The sequence below is a fragment of the Mustela lutreola genome, chromosome 8, assembly GCF_030435805.1.
Source record: "Mustela lutreola isolate mMusLut2 chromosome 8, mMusLut2.pri, whole genome shotgun sequence".
Classification (NCBI taxonomy): domain Eukaryota; kingdom Metazoa; phylum Chordata; class Mammalia; order Carnivora; family Mustelidae; genus Mustela; species Mustela lutreola.
Window position 1 is genome coordinate 15,052,950 of NC_081297.1, and position 17,643 is coordinate 15,070,592.

Genomic DNA, 17,643 nt, shown 5'->3' on the forward strand with positions numbered 1-17,643 from the left:
CTCTGTACCGCCGCCGCTGCGGCCGTTGCGGCGGAAATCCCTTCTTTCCCGCTGCGTCGCGCTGTGGGGCGAATTCACAATGCCACAACCGCTCCCAGCAAAAGAGACCCTCCGGGGTGCCTTCAGAGGTATCCTGATGTGACCTGGTGTGAATCGGAAAACTGGGGTCTAATTTTTGCTGCTGCTTGCTTAGTAGCTTTGGGGGCAGGTGTAGGAAGGCAGGCGCCGTGTAGGTAATAAAGACTACCGCTTTCCTATGTGCCAGGTGTTTGCCAGGAGAATAACATGTTCCAAAACCGCTGTAGGGTATGTACGAATGAGGAAATGGAGGCTCACGGTAACTGATTGGCCCAAGGTCCCACAGTTTAGTAAGTAGCAGAGCCAGGAGTCCGTCCAAAAAACTCTTACTTTACATCTTAGACTGACGCCCAAGTTTAAGAAACTAACAGTTTTGTAATTTACTCAAACTAGGAAGAATTAATTGTTTTAATATCTGCTGCTTCTCCTCTATGGTTTTTATTATTATTATTATATTCATTTCAGTTCCAATCTGTTCAGTCATGCCTACTTACAAAAGGGCTTGGGTGTTAGTATTTCTAAGTCTTCATTTTGGCAAGTCTTCATTAAGTATTAAGCAAATGTATAGCATGTTGGTCGTTAGGTACGGGATGAATAGGAATTTCCTGTCAGTGATTTATGTGGAATTTCCATTTGCAGGTAGTACTGATTTCCAAAAAAGGAGAATAGCGTAAGGAGAAAGGAAATAAAAAATCTTTTTTTTTTTTTAAGATTTTATTTATTTATTTGACAGAGAGAAATCACAAGTAGATGGAGAGGCAGGCAGGCAGAGAGAGAGAGAGAGAGGGAAGCAGGCTCCCCGCCAAGCAGAGAGCCCGATGCGGGACTCGATCCCAGGACCCTGAGATCATGACACGAGCCAAAGGCAGCGGCTTAACCCACTGAGCCACCCAGGCACCCCCTTTTTTTTTTAATTTTTTAAAATACAATGTATTATCAGGGTACAGATCTGTGATTCATCAGTCTTACACAATACACAGCACTCACCACAACACATACCCTCCTCGGTCTCCATCCCCTAGCCACCCTATTCCCTCCACCCCTTCCCCCCTCCCCCAGCAACCCTCAGTTTATTTCCTGAGATGAAGATTCTCTTATGGTTTGTCTCCCTCTCTGGTTTCTTCTTTTTTCATTTTTTTCTTCTCTTCCCCTGTGATCCTCTGCTTTGTTTCTCAAATTCCATATATTAATGAGATCATATGATAATTGTCTTTCTCTGATTGGCTTATTTCGCTTAACATAATACCCTCTAGTTCCATCCACGTTGTTGCAAATGGTAAGATTTCGGTTTTTGATGGCTGCATAATATTCCATTGTATATATACTGCTCTTAACCTTCATAATCTATCACCACATTTAAGAAATCTAAATATTTAAAAATAGGGGCACCTGGGTGGCTCAGTCATTACATGTCTGCCTTCTGCTCCTGTCATGATCCCAGGGTCCTGGAATCGAGCCCCACATCCGGCTCCCTGTTCAGTGGGAAGCCTGCTTCTTCCTCTTCCACTCTCCCTGCTTGTGTTCCCTCTCTCGCTGTGTCTCTGTCAAATAAATAAACTCTCAAAAAAAAAAAAAAGTAAATAAGAAATAAAAAAATAAAATCTTTAAGGGTGCCTGGCTGGCTCAGTCAGAAGATCATGTGACTCTTGATCTCAGGGTCATAAGTTTGAGCCCCATGTTGGGCATGGAACCTACTTAAAAATAAGTAAATAAACAAAAAAAATCTTTTTAAAAAATTGTATATGACATGGGAATAAGATAGAGTAATTAAATCTATGTGACAGAGATGAGGAAATAAAAAAGCTAAAACACACCATATGTGATAAGCAGCGTTTGTTCATGTACTGGGACCATCCATATGAGGGAAGGTGGGACAAGATACTGGATGAAAACTTGGCTGAGGCCACTTGAAGGTCATATACATGCCATGCAAAGGTCATATACATGCCATGCTATTTATAAATTCGTAAAGACACTATACTTTTGCATGAACACAAAGCACAGCCATTATGATTGATGTGGTATCAGACATCAATTACTATATAATTGTGGGAGCTACTGAAGAGTCTTTAGAAAACTATTGCCTCTGTGTCTGGAGGGGAGCTTAAAATTGCTATAGGTCAGTGTGTCTTATAGTCAAGAACTTACATGAAGTAGAGAAAAACAAAAACAAACTGAAAGCAATGAGGACAAGTTGAATCCTATGTTCTCTGTCACTGCCTTTAGAGTTAATAACATTGGATGGCCTTCAGAACAAAATGATACCAGTCTTCATGAAGCTGAATTCATGCCTGACCTAAGACTTAGGAAAGTAGGTCAAGGTGCTACTCCATGCCTGGTACCCTTCAGAGATGCTTCATTCCTACCTGCCAAATCTCATATAAATTCTTCTGGTCAACCCTAATTTAGAACAATACAAGGAAGGGAATTCTGGCAGATAGAGTTGTAGCTTCTCTAAGAATAATGACCCAATGCAAATTCACCACAATTATTCTCATTTTTACTTTTATTTATTATTATTATTTTTTTATTTGAGAGAGAGAGTGAATGAGCATGAGTTGGGAGGGAGAGGGAGATACAGAACCCCCCCCCCCCAGCAGGGATTTTTTTTTTTTCACCAATGTCGGACTCAATCCCAGGACCCTGAGATCATGACCTGAGCAGAAGGCAGAGACTTAACCAACTGAGCCATGCAGGCACGCCATTCTAATTTCTACTTTTAGAGTTACCAGAGTTTATTCCAGAAATATACGGAAAGGTGAACATTAAAAATTCTAACGTAGGGCGCCTATGACCAAGAATCAGGCACTTAACCAACTGTGCCATGCAGGCCACCCAAAACTACAAACTTTTAGAAGATATGACAGTCTTAACTAATGCAACAGGATTAAAGAAAAATGAATGAGATATAAGAATCAAGAAAAAAAAAGAATCAGGAAAGAAGAAGTAAATATTTCATTACTTGTGGATAAGTTGTCCACATGGAAAATTTAAGGGAAATAGGGGCACCTGGGTGGCTCTGTCGTCAAGTATCTGCCTTCGGCTCGGGTGGTGATCCCAGAGTCCTGGGATCAAGCCCCGAATCTGGCTCCCTGCTAAGTGGGAAGCCTGCTTCTCCCTCTCCCACTCCTCCTGCTTGGGTTCCCTCTCTCACTGTGTCTCTCTCTGTCAAATAATAAATAAATAAAATCTTTAAAATATATATTTTAAAAAGATATATATATATAATATATAATTATATATATTATATAAAATATTATATAATTTATATAATATATATAAAATATTATAATATATAATTATATATAATTATATATAATATATTATTATATAATAATATATATTATTATATGTTTAATAATATATAAATAATATATATATAATATATATTATATATATTATATATATATAATATATATAATATATATAATATATAATATATAATATAATATATAATATAATATATAATATAATATATAATATATATAATATATATAATATATATTATATATATATTTATATATATATAATAATATATAAATAATAAATATTTAAATATATATTTAAATATTTATTTATTGAACATAATTAATAAATAAATAAAATCTTTAAAAATATATATAATGTATTTTATATATAAAATATATTTTTATATATATATAAAATATCTTTAAAAATATCTTTTATAGGGGCGCCTGGGTGGCTCAGTGGGTTAAAGCCTCTGCTTTCGGCTCAGGTCATGATCCTAGGGTCCTGGGATCGAGCCCCACATCGGGCTCTCTGCTCAGCGGGGAGCCTGCTTCCTCCTCTCTCTCTGCCTGCCTCTTTGCCTACTTGTGATCTCTGCCTGTCAAATAAATAAATAAAAAATCTTTTTAAAAAATATATATTTTATATATATATTTATATATATAAGATATATATATCTTTTATATATACACATATATTTTATATATAATATATATACATATATTTATATATTTATATATATAAGATATATATCTTTTATATATACATATAAATATATTTTATATATATTTTTATATATATATTTTAAAGATTTTATTTATTTATTATTTATTAAGTTCAATTACCTTGCTGAACCCTTTCTTAGTTGTAATACTACTATTATTATACTATATACTACTATTATTATATTATAATACTACTATTATTACAACTAAGAAAGGGTTCAGCAAGGTCATTGAACATAAGAGCAATCAATAATGATCATTTAAAACAATAGTAATAGATTAGAAAATGTAATAGAAAAAATATTCACAATAGCAATAAATTCCAAAGTATGAACAGAAGATGTATAATATCTTTATGGAGAAAAACTATAAAATTTATCTGGACATAAAAAATCTGAATAGATAGACATATGATAGTCATATCCAGAATTATAAAGATGAAATTTCTTCCCAAATTTTCCATAAATACAATTCCAATTATAATCCCTGTAGGATTCCGAAAAACATTATAAACTATTAAAAAAAAAAAAAAACTAAAGAAAAGCCCAGAACAGTCAAGATGATTCCCAAAAGAATCGGATGGAATGTTAGGGTGGGCTAACAGCTACAATTAACAGCTACTGTATTTCAGAAGCTTAACATAATAAAGTTTGTCTTTCATTCACATAGTCAGTAGCAGAAGAGCAAAGGGAGGACAGATTCTGCTCCGCTGAGTCTTCTAAGAATGCAGGATCCTCTGTCTTGTGGCTCGCTCATCCCATAGGACCTCAGAGTCCTTGACTGGATCTGCTGCATCCAGCTGGAAGAAGAGGTTAGAGGGAAGGCATGGAGAATCTCAAGGGAGATTTTTAGGAGCCAGGTCTGGAAGTGGCAAAGACTGCTCTCCACCAGCATGTCATTGGTCCCACTTAACCTCAAGCGAGACTGAGAAATTCTAGTCTAGCTAAATTTGTAGAGAAGAAGAAAACTTGGTGAACAAATGGCAGTCTCTACCACAAAAGATCAGTCCCGCCACATAGCATACTTAGGAATCATTAGTAATTAGTAAGTGTGTGATACTGACTGAAGAAAAGCCACTTAGCTTAATGGGACAGGAGAGGGGACTCAGAGAAAGACAGGAATTAAAGATTACTGGAGAAAGTATGAACTATTTCATAAATAGCAACAGAAAAAACTATATAGAAAGCAAGGATAATGAGATCCTTATCTCAAATAGACACATAATAAATTCCACACCGATGGCACAGATTAAGGCCCTAATGTATAAGGTGCATCTTTAAAGTCATTAGAAGAAAAATAGAGCTTCCGCATTACACAACTCCAGGGTACGCCATTCACGTTGTAATCTATATTAATTAGTGCACCCGGAAGTTGAGTAGCACAATGATCTTGTTTATGATTAAGTGTTAAGGAAAGATGACTTAAGCCCCCAAAATAGAATTGCAAAAAGAAACTACAGATACCTCTCTTAGCTTAGGCTGCAATAACTAAATGCTATGAACTGGGTGGACTGTTACTTATTTCTTATAATTCTGAAGTCTTACTCCAAGATCAACAGGCCAGCAGGGTGTTGTTCTTGGTGAGGGACCCCTACCTGGCTTGTAGGTGGCCTCTTTTTGCTGTATTCTCCCATGTCTTCTCCTAGATGTGATGCATGCTCCTTGAGAGAAAAGAGAGATCTGTCTCTTCATCTTCTTTTCAGGGCACTCATCTTAGTAAGAGTCCCAGGTTCATGATCTAGTCTAAGCCTAAATACCTCCCGGAAGTTCCCACCTCCAAACAGCATTAACATTGGGGAAAAGAGTTTTAGGATATGAATTTATAGTAGACATAAATACATTCAATACATACTAACACTTTTGACTACATCCAGATGGAAAACTTTGGTGTGGAAGAAGATATGTACACACACACACACACACACACACACACACACACACATATATATATATATGTATACACACACATATATATATTAAAATATGTATATATATTTTAAAGATTTTACTTATTTATCTGACAGACAGAGATCACATGCAGGCGGAGAGCCAAGCAGAGAGAGAGAGAGAGAGAGAAGGGGAAGCAGGCTCCCTGCTGAACAGAGAGCCCAGTGCGGGGCTCCATTCCAGGACCCTGAGATCATGACCTGAGCCAAAGGCAGAGGCTTAACCCACTGAGCTACCCAGGCACCCCAAGAAGATACATATATAAAATTAAAGTATGTTATAGATTTCGAGAGAGTACTTTCAACACATGTGGAGTGATACAGTCTCCCAAATCCATCTTCCTTCTCCGTTGTCTCTGTGGAGATTATAAAAAGTCCAAAGTTCAATGTCCTGGGCTCTCCTACAGCTAAAGGTAGCCATGTGTCACCTTTCTGGCTTATGTATATAATAGACACTCCTGGACAGTGTTTCCGTGAAGGTTTTTAATGGGTAAGGATTTAGCTAGAGCACTACTTTGCCCTTTTTATCCTTTTCACCTTTCTTATTCTTGAAATGTTGAAATAGATGGAAGTATAGCAGCTATCTTGTCCCATAATGATGAAAGTCATGCACCAAGTTGGTAGAAACTGAAAGAGGAGAGGAGACTGGGTCCTTGGTAGCTTCATGAACACTTAAACCAGCCTAGCATGATCTGCGCAAAATCTGATCCAAGAAAAATATACACATTTGTCCTTCTGTATGGTTTTATTGCTTGAAGTAAAATGGAATTTCTAACTGAAACAATCTGTAATAGACAAAAAACCTTTTGTACAGAATGAAGAATTCTTCCAGTTAATTAAAACCAAAGGACAAAAAAACTCAATAGAAAAATGGGTCAGGGAAAAGAGTGGCACATAGCAGAAGAGGAAAAATAAATGGCCAAAAACACAAATGGGGAGATAAACTCTAGTAATCAGGGAAATGCAAATTAAAACAACAATGAAATACCAGTTTTTATTCCTCAGTCCTGCTAATGATCTTATGTCTAACAATATGAAATGCTGGCGAGAATATGAATATATGGAACTTTCATACAGCCCTTTTATTTTAACTTTTTTAAAAAAGATTTTATTTATTCATATGACAGACAGAGCACAAGCAAGGGGAGCAGCAGGCAGAAGGACAGGGAGAAGCAGAGCCCAATGCCAGGTTCCATCTGAGGAGTCCTGGGATTATGACCTGAGCTGAAGGCAGGTGCTTAAGCGACTGAGCCACCCAGGTGCCCAGATCTCATACACTCCTAATGAGAATGTAAACTGATACAACCTACTGGAGACCAATTTTGTATTTTCTGCTAAAAATGAAAATACACATACCTAATAATGAAGCAATTTCCTTTGCTAGCATAAATTCTAGAAAACTTTCACCCATGTCTGCATGGACACAGATATGAGGATATTTATTAGAGAGCTATTTGTAGTATTAAGCAGTTTGAAAAACCCCAAACACCTTCAAATGGAGAATACATAATGAAATGTGGAACACAAGAGCGATGAAATACTATATAGCAATGAAAAGGAATAAACTACACTAGACTATATGACTCTTGAGAATATAATGTTATGTTATATAAATATATTTTATATAAAACTAAATTTTTAGAATATACAAAACACACAAAACAATTATAAATTGTCTATACCAACTTAGTATATCAAGTTACTTTTCAATAAAAAGAGAAAATAAATTTATGCTAGTGATTGCCTTGGTGGGTGGAGGGACTGGTTATGGTGCATAAAAGGTCTACTTTTTTTTCAAATATTTCATTTCCCTTTATTTATTTTTTTTTTTAAAGATTTTATTTGTTTATTTGACAGAGAGAAATCACAAGTAGATGGAGAGGCAGGCAGAGAGAGAGAGAGGAAAGCAGGTTCTCTGCTGAGCAGAGAGCCCGATGCGGGACTCGATCCCAGGACTCTGAGATCATGACCTGAGCCGAAGGCAGCGGCTTAACCCACTGAGCCACCCAGGCGCCCCCACGTTTGTGTTTTAAAGGGAAATGAGGGGCGCCTGGGTGGCTCAGTGGGTTAAGCCGCTGCCTTCGGCTCAGGTCATGATCTCAGGGTTCTGGGATCGAGTCCCGCATCGGGCTCTCTGCTCAGCAGGGAACCTGCTTCCTCCTCTCTCTGACTGCCTCTCTGTCTACTTGTGATCTCTGTCTGTCAAATAAATAAATAAATAAATAAATAAATAATATTAAGAAAAAAACACAAACATGGAAATTTGTAACAATTTTAAAAAATTTTTTATAGAATTTTACCTAATTGCCCTCCAATGTTTATTGAATAATCCATCTTTCCCCCCTGATTTGAAGTGCTTCCTCTTAAAATATTAGGTCCCATACCTCAACAACAACAAAAAAATCAAATTTTAATATGGGCAAAAAGCTTGAATAGATGTTTCTCTAAAAAAGATATGCAAATGGTCAGTAAGCACATTAATGATTCTGAACATCATTAATCAATAGGGAAATGTGAATCAGTTGTTTTTCGTTTCTTTTTAGATTTTCTATTTATTGATATTTTCATTTTGTTTCATTTCATTTTGTTCACACAGTGCTTTTTTTACTTTCTCCACATCCTTCCTTGGTTCTTCTCGCATCTTTGAAATGAGTTGTTTTAAAATCTTTTTCTAGAATATGCTCCATTAATTAGATCTTTATGAGTGATACTTGCCATTGTGGGTTTTTTTTCATTGCATAGGCCATATTTACTGTTTTTTGTATGCTTTGTGATTTTTTTGTTGTTATTGAATATTGGGCATTTGAATCTAATAATGTTATAACTCTGGGTATCAGATTCTCCCCTGTCCCTAGGGTTTCCTATTTTTTGTTACTGTTTTTATTTATTGTTATTGTTTCTTGATTGTTTCTTGTAGGCTCTCTGTGCTGAGGATCAGCCTGAGGTATAAACTGAATGTCTTTTCAAGTCTTTTCTGAGCCTTTCCCTGGGCGTGTGTGGTCACTTGCAATTTTTCTTGTATTTGCAGTTGCTTTTTTTTTTTTTTTTAAGATTTTATTTATCCATTCAACAGATACTGGGAAGAGAGCTCAAGACAAAGCCCAAGCAGGGGGAGCAGCAAAGGGAGAGGGAAAAGCAGACTCCCCACTGAACAGGGAGCCTGGTGTGGGGGTTCAGTCCCAGAACCCTGGGATCATGGCCTGAGCCAAACAAAGACAGACGCTAACCAACTGAGCCACCCAGGTGCCCCCAAATAAATAAAATCTTCAAAAAAAAAAAAATTAACCATGGAAATAAAGGAGCATTGATTCAAGAAAAAAGCTGAGGGGCACCTGGATGGCTCAGTTGGTAAAGCCTTGGATTCTTGATTTCGGCTCAGGTCATGATCTTGAACCTCCAGCTGGATTCTTGGCTGGAGCGCAGTAGGAGTCTACTTGAGATTCTCTCTCTCCCTCTTTCTCTGCCCTTCCCTCTCTTGTGTGTACACTCTCTCTCAAATAAATAAATCTCTTTTTTTTGAGATTTTATTTATTTGAGAGAGAGAGCAAGCACAAGCAGGAGGAGCAGCAGAGGGAGAGGGAGACAAGCAGACACCCTACTGAGCAGGGAGCCTAATGTGTGGCTCGATCCTATGACCCTGAGATCATGACCTAAACCAAAGGCAGACGCTTAACCATCTGAGCCACCCGGGTGCCTCACATAATAAATCTTGAAAAACAGCTAAATCTCAGTAAAAACCGTAAGCTTTGTAGTGTTTGAACTTGCCTAATTTCTATCCCTTTCTCTGTAATTCTGCAGTAGTCTTGAAAACAAACTGTCTTAAAATCATAGTACTTTGAAAAGCATCATCCTAGCAACTTCTGAAGGGGGGAAAAACAAGTTGGGAAAGCCCCCAAAACTCCGATCCCCGGAGAATTATCGTATTTGACCTTGCTGGCAGCTCCCTGGAAAAGCCCCATTCTCAGGTCTTACCTTTCGCGTGATTCAGAACTCACTTAGCACCAACAATTCTATCCTCAGGGTATTTGCTGAAAACCAGTTTTCATTGTTTACCATTGCAGTGGCTGTGGCAAAAATAACAGGGCAAATAAGACATTGAAAACAAATTTTAAAGGAAAATCTGGAGAATGAGATATCCACAGAGGGTTTTGAAAAGCAGCAACATATATATTTGGAAATCCAGAATACCACGAATATATGCAGAGTTGTACACGTGCCCAGAAGACTTTGAGACACTGGGTAGGGACTTCCCTGGCTACAGATGACAAAGAATACAGACATTACAGAACTAGCTCAGGAAAGTATTAAACAAACAAATGACAACAACAAACAAGAATGGCATCAAATCCTGGGGAGAAATCCCGATGTCCTTGTGTTTGAGTAACTTGTACAATCGTAGAGGTAGCACCCAGGCCACATGTCTATGTATTGCAAAAGCTTCCTCACTTGTAGTGAACACCTAACACTCATGGTTTCTTTATTTATTCACTCCCTCTGGAAACTTCCCACACCAGTCTCAGGGTGTTCAAGTAATTACGCGGATGCTGTTTGAACATGCCTCCCTCGCCAAAGCTGATGAAGAAGAGCCAACTCCAGGTGGACTAATCAGATTTTCCTTGTGAGGAATGTGGATTTGGAGCTGTGGGATTTGAAAGGATGATTGGCTTCTTGAATGGTCGAGATGAAAAATTTGGGACACAAATTTGCCATGGTCTCTGCCATTTACAAAGGGTAGCAAAACCAAAACAAAACCTTTGCAGAGAGGCACCTGGGTGGCTTGGTGGGTTAAAGCCTTTGCTTTTGGTTCAGGTCATGATCCCACGGTCCTGGGATTGAGCCCTGAATCGAGTCCCAATTCTCTGCTCATCCGGGAGCCTGCTTCCCCCTCTCTCTCTGCCTGCCTCTCTGCCTACTTGTGATCTCTGTCTGTCGAATAAATAAAAACAAAACAAACAAAAAAACCTTTGCAGGGAAACAGGGCACTAAATGTGAGTACTGCCTGAAATCCTGTTGGCCTTCCCAATGGCTTGCACTAGAATTTTCTTAGGACTGATTGATTGCATTTGAAGTTTTGAGTTCTGTGAGTGAGCCTGAATTTTCATAATGAGAACTTATTTTTTCTTTTTCTCTTTTCCCCTTCTGTCTTTTTCTTTCTTTCTTTCTTTTTTTAAAAAATATTTTATTTATTTATTTGACAGATAGAGATCTCAAGTAGGCAGAGAGGCAGGCAGAGAGAGAAGGGGAAGCAGGCTCCCTGCTGAGCAGAGAGCCCGATGCAGGGCTCCATCCCAGGACCCTGGGATCGAGCCCGATGCAGGGCTCCATCCCAGGACCCTGGGATCATGACCTGAGCCGATGGCAGAGGCTTTAACCCACTGAGCCACCCAGGCACCCCTGTCTTTTTCTTTCTTAATGCTGCCTTGGGTGTTGTTTTCTGTAACTCCCAACCGAAGGAATACTGACTTTACATGGGTTGCCAATTGTCTTTAGAACTTTTAAATATGATTTAGTTCATTTGTCAAGAAAAGAGAAATGACTCTAGGTGTTTCCAATATTAAGGGATTTATAAAATCATTGGAAGGGTTGGAGGACAAAATTCACAGAAGGGCCATGATTAGCCAGTTTGAGGGTAGGTTCAAAGATTGAGATATTTGTTTTTGCTGGTGGGGTCAACTGTTCTGGGAACAGTTCTGTTGTCACAAAGGCCGGCAGCATCTCACTGAAGTTCGAAAGGAGAGGTGGAGGAGGCTGTGTTGATTCAGCAGCTTCCGAAATTAACAAGTAATTTAGTTCATTCAAACTGTCCTGGAAATATTACAGCTTCCGGAAAAGAAGAAAAAACAACATGAGATTACTCTTAAAGGCTCTATTTTCCCCCACGGGACTCCAGGTACTTTGCATTTTTAGCCACTGCTAATTTTTAAGTATTTCATGAAAGCAGCTTGCTCCACTCTAAAATAATACTGGCATTCTGCAGTGGCCTTAACTTAACGTGCCTAAGGGAGATCTTCCCCCCATGTTAAAGGAATAATCAATCAGATTTGCCTGAAAACTAGCCTGCAGGTCTGGCCTGCTACAAATACGATGACTCTATATCAAAGAATTTCCACAATCAACTATAATAAAATTTGAAGGAAGATTTGCAATTTGTTCACTCTCCTGAAATCCTCTTGGCTTGTGTGGGCTTTGCTAAACTGTTTAAACAGAGCATTCCATTCACCCTCCTTCTTCTCTGAGGATTGGTATTGTTAATTTGCAAAGAAGCAAAGAGAGGTGTATAATGGAGAGTTGTACAATCCTAGGATGTCAGTTAATCCTAGAATGACATGTAAGGAACTGAATTGTATCCCCTGCAAAATTCATGTATTGAAACCCTAATCTCAAGTATCTTAGAATGTGAATGTATTTGGAGATAGGGCCTTTATTTATTTATTTTTTAAGATTTTATTTGTTTATTTGACAGAGAGCGAGAGAGAGCACAAGCAGGGGGAGCCATGGGCAGAGGGAGAAGCAGGCTCACTGAGCTGGGAGCCTGACGCAGGGCTTGATCCCAGGACCTTGGGATCATGACCTGAGCTGAAGGCAGATGCTTAACAACTGACCCACACAGGCGCCCTTAGATAGAGTCTTTAAATAGATAATTAAGATGAAATGAGGTCATAGGTTATGGCCCTAATCTAGTATGACTGGGGTCCTATCAAAAGACAAGATTAGGGAGTGTCAGGATGACTCAGTTAAGTGTCCTAACTCTTGGTCTCGGCTCAGGGGCTGATGTCATGGATCATGGGATAGAGCCCGGCTCCGGGCCCCACATACAACCTGGAATTTGCTTGGGATTCTCCCTCACCTCTTCCCCTGTCCCCCCCCCCCCCTCAAATAAATAAAATCTTAAAAAAAATACTGCCTGATTATAAACTATAATTATTAGGGGAACTAGCTTTTTTTTTTTTTTTTTTTAAATAAAAATACAAAGGATATGGAGCACTCCTGCTCAGTGTAAAGCCTCCTTCTCCCTCTCCCATTCCCCCTGCTTCTGTTCCCTCTCTCGCTGTGTCTCTTTCTGTCAAAAAAATAAATAAAATCTTAAAAAAAAAATACAAAGGATAGCATACTCAACTCAATTACCTTAAAGGTATGAGGGATAACTTCTTTGGATTTTATATGAATCACGAGTATTTGGACAGACAGTTTTAACTGGACAGTAGGAAAGAGCACAGATCTAGAAGTCAGAGAACTTGATTATTATTATTATTATTTTTAAAGATTTTATTTATTTATTTGACAGAGATCACAAGTAGGCAGAGGCAGGCAGAGAGAGGAGGAAGCAGGCTCCCCACTGAGCCAAGAGCCCGATGCAGGGCCTGATCCCAGGACCCTGGGATCATGACCTGAGCCGAAGGCAGAGGCCTTAACCCACTGAGCCACCCAGGTGCCCCAGAGAACTTGATTATTATTTTCAGTGTCCTTAGTTAAATCCCTTTGCTGTCTAAGCTTAAATTTCCTTATTTGGTAAATATAGAAAAAAATCTTTAGGTCATTTATCTCTCAGTGTTGTGGCATGAGAGAAATCTGGTAGTACTTTGAAAAATAGGAAAGCAAGGGCACCTGTTTACCTCCCCTGTGTTGTTGAAAGGTATCAATATATGGGGACACCTGGCGGCTCAGTCAGAAGAGCATGTGACCCTTGATCTCAGGGTCCTGAGCTGGAGCCCCCTGCCGGGTATAGAGATTGCTAAAACAAAAAACCAAAGAAACAAGCTTAAAGAAAGATGTCAATCTGTGGATATAAGCAAGTTTAGTGATGTCTGTGGTTAAATATGGTTCATGTGGAGACCAAATTTAAGAGTATATCCCATTAAAAAAAAAAAAAGAATTTATTGTAAAGGCTGTTTTTAGGCAAAAAGGTTTGAGCAATGGCAGGTAGAAAGGGCATAGCCACCACCTGGCTAGATCTACAGACAAGCCCACCAGGAGACCCACTTCAAAATATCCATAGGCCCTAGCTAACCAAACGACTACTTACAACTGGACACAGTCTTCAAAAAAGGGAAAATTCCATATGTCTCCATACCTCCTCACCTTCCCCCTCTAAAAACAGCCCCAACCCACTGCTCCCTTGCAGACAGCCTCCTCTCCTTTGCTGTCCTGCCCCCACTCCCTTGAGGGGTATTCAATAAACTTCTATCTCCTTTTATCTGCCTCAGGTGAATTCTTTAACTGCTGCTGCTAGTAGCTTCCACCTGATTGTGGCCCCACATTTGGGGACCCCCATCTGATGCAGAGACACCCCATTTGGACACCAAATATATCACATTTCAAGAACTCGGATAAAATAATGCTTGGATTAATGAAAATATTAAAGAAAGACTATTATGTCTATTCCAGGTAATTATGGAAAGTAAGCTATTTATTGATTTATGGATCTGGGAATCCCGTGGCTGGGGGGTAGTTTTCTTTTTCATGTAGGAGACTTAAATTTTTCCTTTTACAACTGAACATTTTATGGCCCCTAGTAAAGGTAATATTTAATAAATACCTATTGATGGGTCATTTTTAATTAATTATTTTTATTAACATATAATGTATTATTTGCCCCAGGGGTACAGGTCTGTGAATCGTCAGGCTTACATGATGGGTCAATTTTTAAAAATGTGATTGGGTCGGGGTGCCTGGGTGGCTCGGTGGGTTAAGGTCTCTGCCTTTGGCTCGGGTCATGATCCCAGGGTCCTGGGATCGAGCCCCAAATCGGGCTCTCTGCTTAGCGGGGAGTCTGTTTCCCCCTCTCTCTGCCTCTTTGCCTACCTGTGATCTTTGTCTGTCAAATAAATAAATAAAATCTTTTAAAAAAATGTGATTGGGTCATGTTATTATTCCTATAGTTATTATGATTTGAAATTACTTAGTGGAGAGCTGAAAATGTAGATTTTTAAATGATTTTTAAATTAGTTTGCTTTTCGGCTTTTGAACACCACTTTTCATAGCTCATTATATCAAAAGCATTTAATGTTCTTGTTAAACGAAACTATTGAAATATAGGGCCTTTTACTCTATTACAAAACAGTTGATTAAAAGAGATAAAAGGATTTTGTGTAGCCTAGATGAACAATGCGTACCTAACTTCAGGGAGAGATTTGCAAAGAAGAGTCCAAGAAAAAGCGATTAGGACGGGTAACACTGAAATGTGTATTTACTTTTAAATTGCAAGTCTTTACAGGTACGGAGTATCCTTGTTCAACTCGTACCCCAATATTTAGTACATTGCTTGGTGCAGAACTGTCAATGATAAATGCTAAATTTTAAATGAAAATTTGAGGATATAGGAAGTTTAGAAAGTAAAGCCAGAGTTTTATGTCTAAGAGACAGAGGAAGTAAATATTTGGATTTCTTCATGTTCTAGCTATTCTTAATCCCGTATCAGAATTGGTATCTCTGATTCACTGACGTTACCTGATCAAGCAAATTCTGCCAATTTTCATAGCCTTCTCCGGGAAAGGATTTTATTCTTTAGCGTCACCATATAGCGCCACCTGCCGGAATTGTTGGGAAACTTCGCAATTAGACCCCTTCCCTGGGCCGTCCTTTACGTTCCTTCCCGTTCTTTTTCGGAGGCCCTCTTACACGCATGCGCTTTCAATGGTGCGCGTTGACTGTGAGAGACTACAATTCCCAGAAGACTATGCCGCAAAAAAAAAAAACAAAAAAAAAAACAAAACAAAACCCGTGGGGAGGAGAAGGGAAAACGCGAAGGATCGCGAGAGAACGGGATTGAGGCGGCTGCGCGAAGTGGGTGGAGCCGGGTGGAGAGAGTGAAGAGGAAGAGGAGGAGGTGCCGTCCCACAATACCAGGCGGGAGGGCGGTAGGCGGTTTGTATCCGGGCTGTGAGGTGCTCCGCGCCTCCGCGGACCTTGCTGCCTCTGTCTCTTTAACGCGAGAGGAAGCGATGCGGAGGGGTGGAAAATGGCAGAGCTGCAGATGTTACTAGAGGAGGAGATCCCGTCTGGCAAGAGGGCGCTGATAGAGAGTTACCAGAATCTGACCCGGGTGGCGGACTACTGTGAAAACAACTACATACAGGTGAGGAGCGCGGGCGCGCGGGCGGGCGGGCGGGCGCTGGCCGGCCCGGCCGAGGATCCACCGCCTGCCGCCCGAGTGACCAGCCTACTGGGCGGGGTGGGGAACTGCCCTAACCTCAGCCGCTGCCTCAGCCTCAGCCTCAACCCCAACCCCAACCCCAACCCCCAGCCGGGGAGAGCAAGTGGCTCGGCTGAGAGAGTCGGGCTGCGATACAGGAAGTGGCTGTGGTGGTTGAAACCGATAGAAGGGGAGAGAGAAAATGGGCGAGGGAACCCGGAGCTCGCGGCTGCCGCAGCCCGGCGCCCCCCTGCTGTCCGCCTCCCTTCGGGTTGGGCCCCCCGGGTCGCGCGCTGCCCTCAGCAGCCTTCCATTCGCTGGGCTCCTGTGTGGGAGAGCCAGCTGCCCCTCCGTCCGGAGAGGGGTCTCGGACGGGGAGAGGAAAGGGCAGGGACGAGGCGCGGGGGGGCGGGGGGAGCGGCAGGAGGGAGAGGAAAAGCGGGGTGTGCGTCTTAGGGGGGGCGGGTGGGGGCGATTATGTCAGTTCAACCCAGAGGGTGTGTCTCTTATTTATTTATTTTTTAATAAAAATTTGTCATGAGTCACTTTACACAGACCTCCCTGAGGAGAGGAGGAAGCGGGTGGGGTGTGAGGGAGGGCGTCTAAGCGAAGTTAATCTCGAAATTCCTTTAATTGAAGGTTTGTAAATTTGCCTGGCTGTCCGTTTTCAAGTCGGGTGTTTTTCCCTCTCATCATTTTCACTTCCGTCCTCACCATAATGTATTCTAGAGGTTGTTAGGACCATCGTTATTATAAAACGATAAATTATTCTTAACTACTTGGAAAAATGTCTTACTTTCTCTTCCCCAAAAGTTCTCGAACTGTTGGCTTTATAAGTAACTTAAAATAGAACGGCGTAACCGCCGGTTGCTTCTTTTCTGAGGTTTCTCTCTTTCCGACCTAAGTAAATGCACAGAACCCAGGCGGATTACCGAACATATTTAGTCCTAGGACCCTAATGTGAAATGTTATTGTAAATTTATTAGGACATTCTTGGGGCCTTATTTGTGACAGATTCTCGTTTGTTTTTATTTCAATGATTGGAAGTGATTTATGTTGTGGTAGTTTGGTTTGTAGATCTTTAGGTAAACCAGCAGTTTGCTATAGAAGCAAATAAAAGAGCAGAGAGTCCTTTGTATCAATGTAATGGGATAAAAAATTCTCCTGTTAGGAGAAAACATAATCCAAACGTGCTTTGCAAGAATCGGGTTATTGCAATTCAGAACTGAAGTATTTATAGAAATGCCTCCCATGTGATTATCATTTTTAAGAACCAATAGTTTCTGTGTTGGCAAATGCTTTTCTTTATTTTTAGAAGGAGATGCTGTTTTCAGAATATTTTGAATATTTCTCAATTTCCATATTAGTAACATTGTATCTTAAGTATCACCAGTAGGAATTTATCTCATAAACTTCTTCAAGCTTTTACTTTAGGAGTTCAGATAAACTTGTTGAATGCCCACCATGTCTACTGTATTACTTGGTTTTGCAAACTTTGTAGTTAGCCTTTTAAA

General features: G+C 39.8%; 1 protein-coding gene across 9 annotated transcripts in view; it reads left to right on the forward strand.

Annotated features, from left to right (window-relative positions):
• Nucleotides 1-15,805: 15,805 nt before the first annotated feature.
• Nucleotides 15,806-17,643, forward strand: part of ABI1 (abl interactor 1) — a 118,357-nt gene continuing 116,519 nt past the window's right edge. For 4 of the 9 annotated variants that reach the window (XM_059183871.1, XM_059183876.1, XM_059183872.1 and 1 more), the window contains exon 1: nt 15,809-16,072. In XM_059183871.1, coding sequence (XP_059039854.1) covers nt 15,956-16,072 — 117 coding nt within the window. In that variant the 5' untranslated portion in view covers nt 15,809-15,955. Of the gene's footprint in view, nt 16,073-17,643 lie in introns of all 9 variants that reach the window. The other 5 variants (XM_059183873.1, XM_059183874.1, XM_059183878.1 and 2 more) reach the window with 4 other exon arrangements.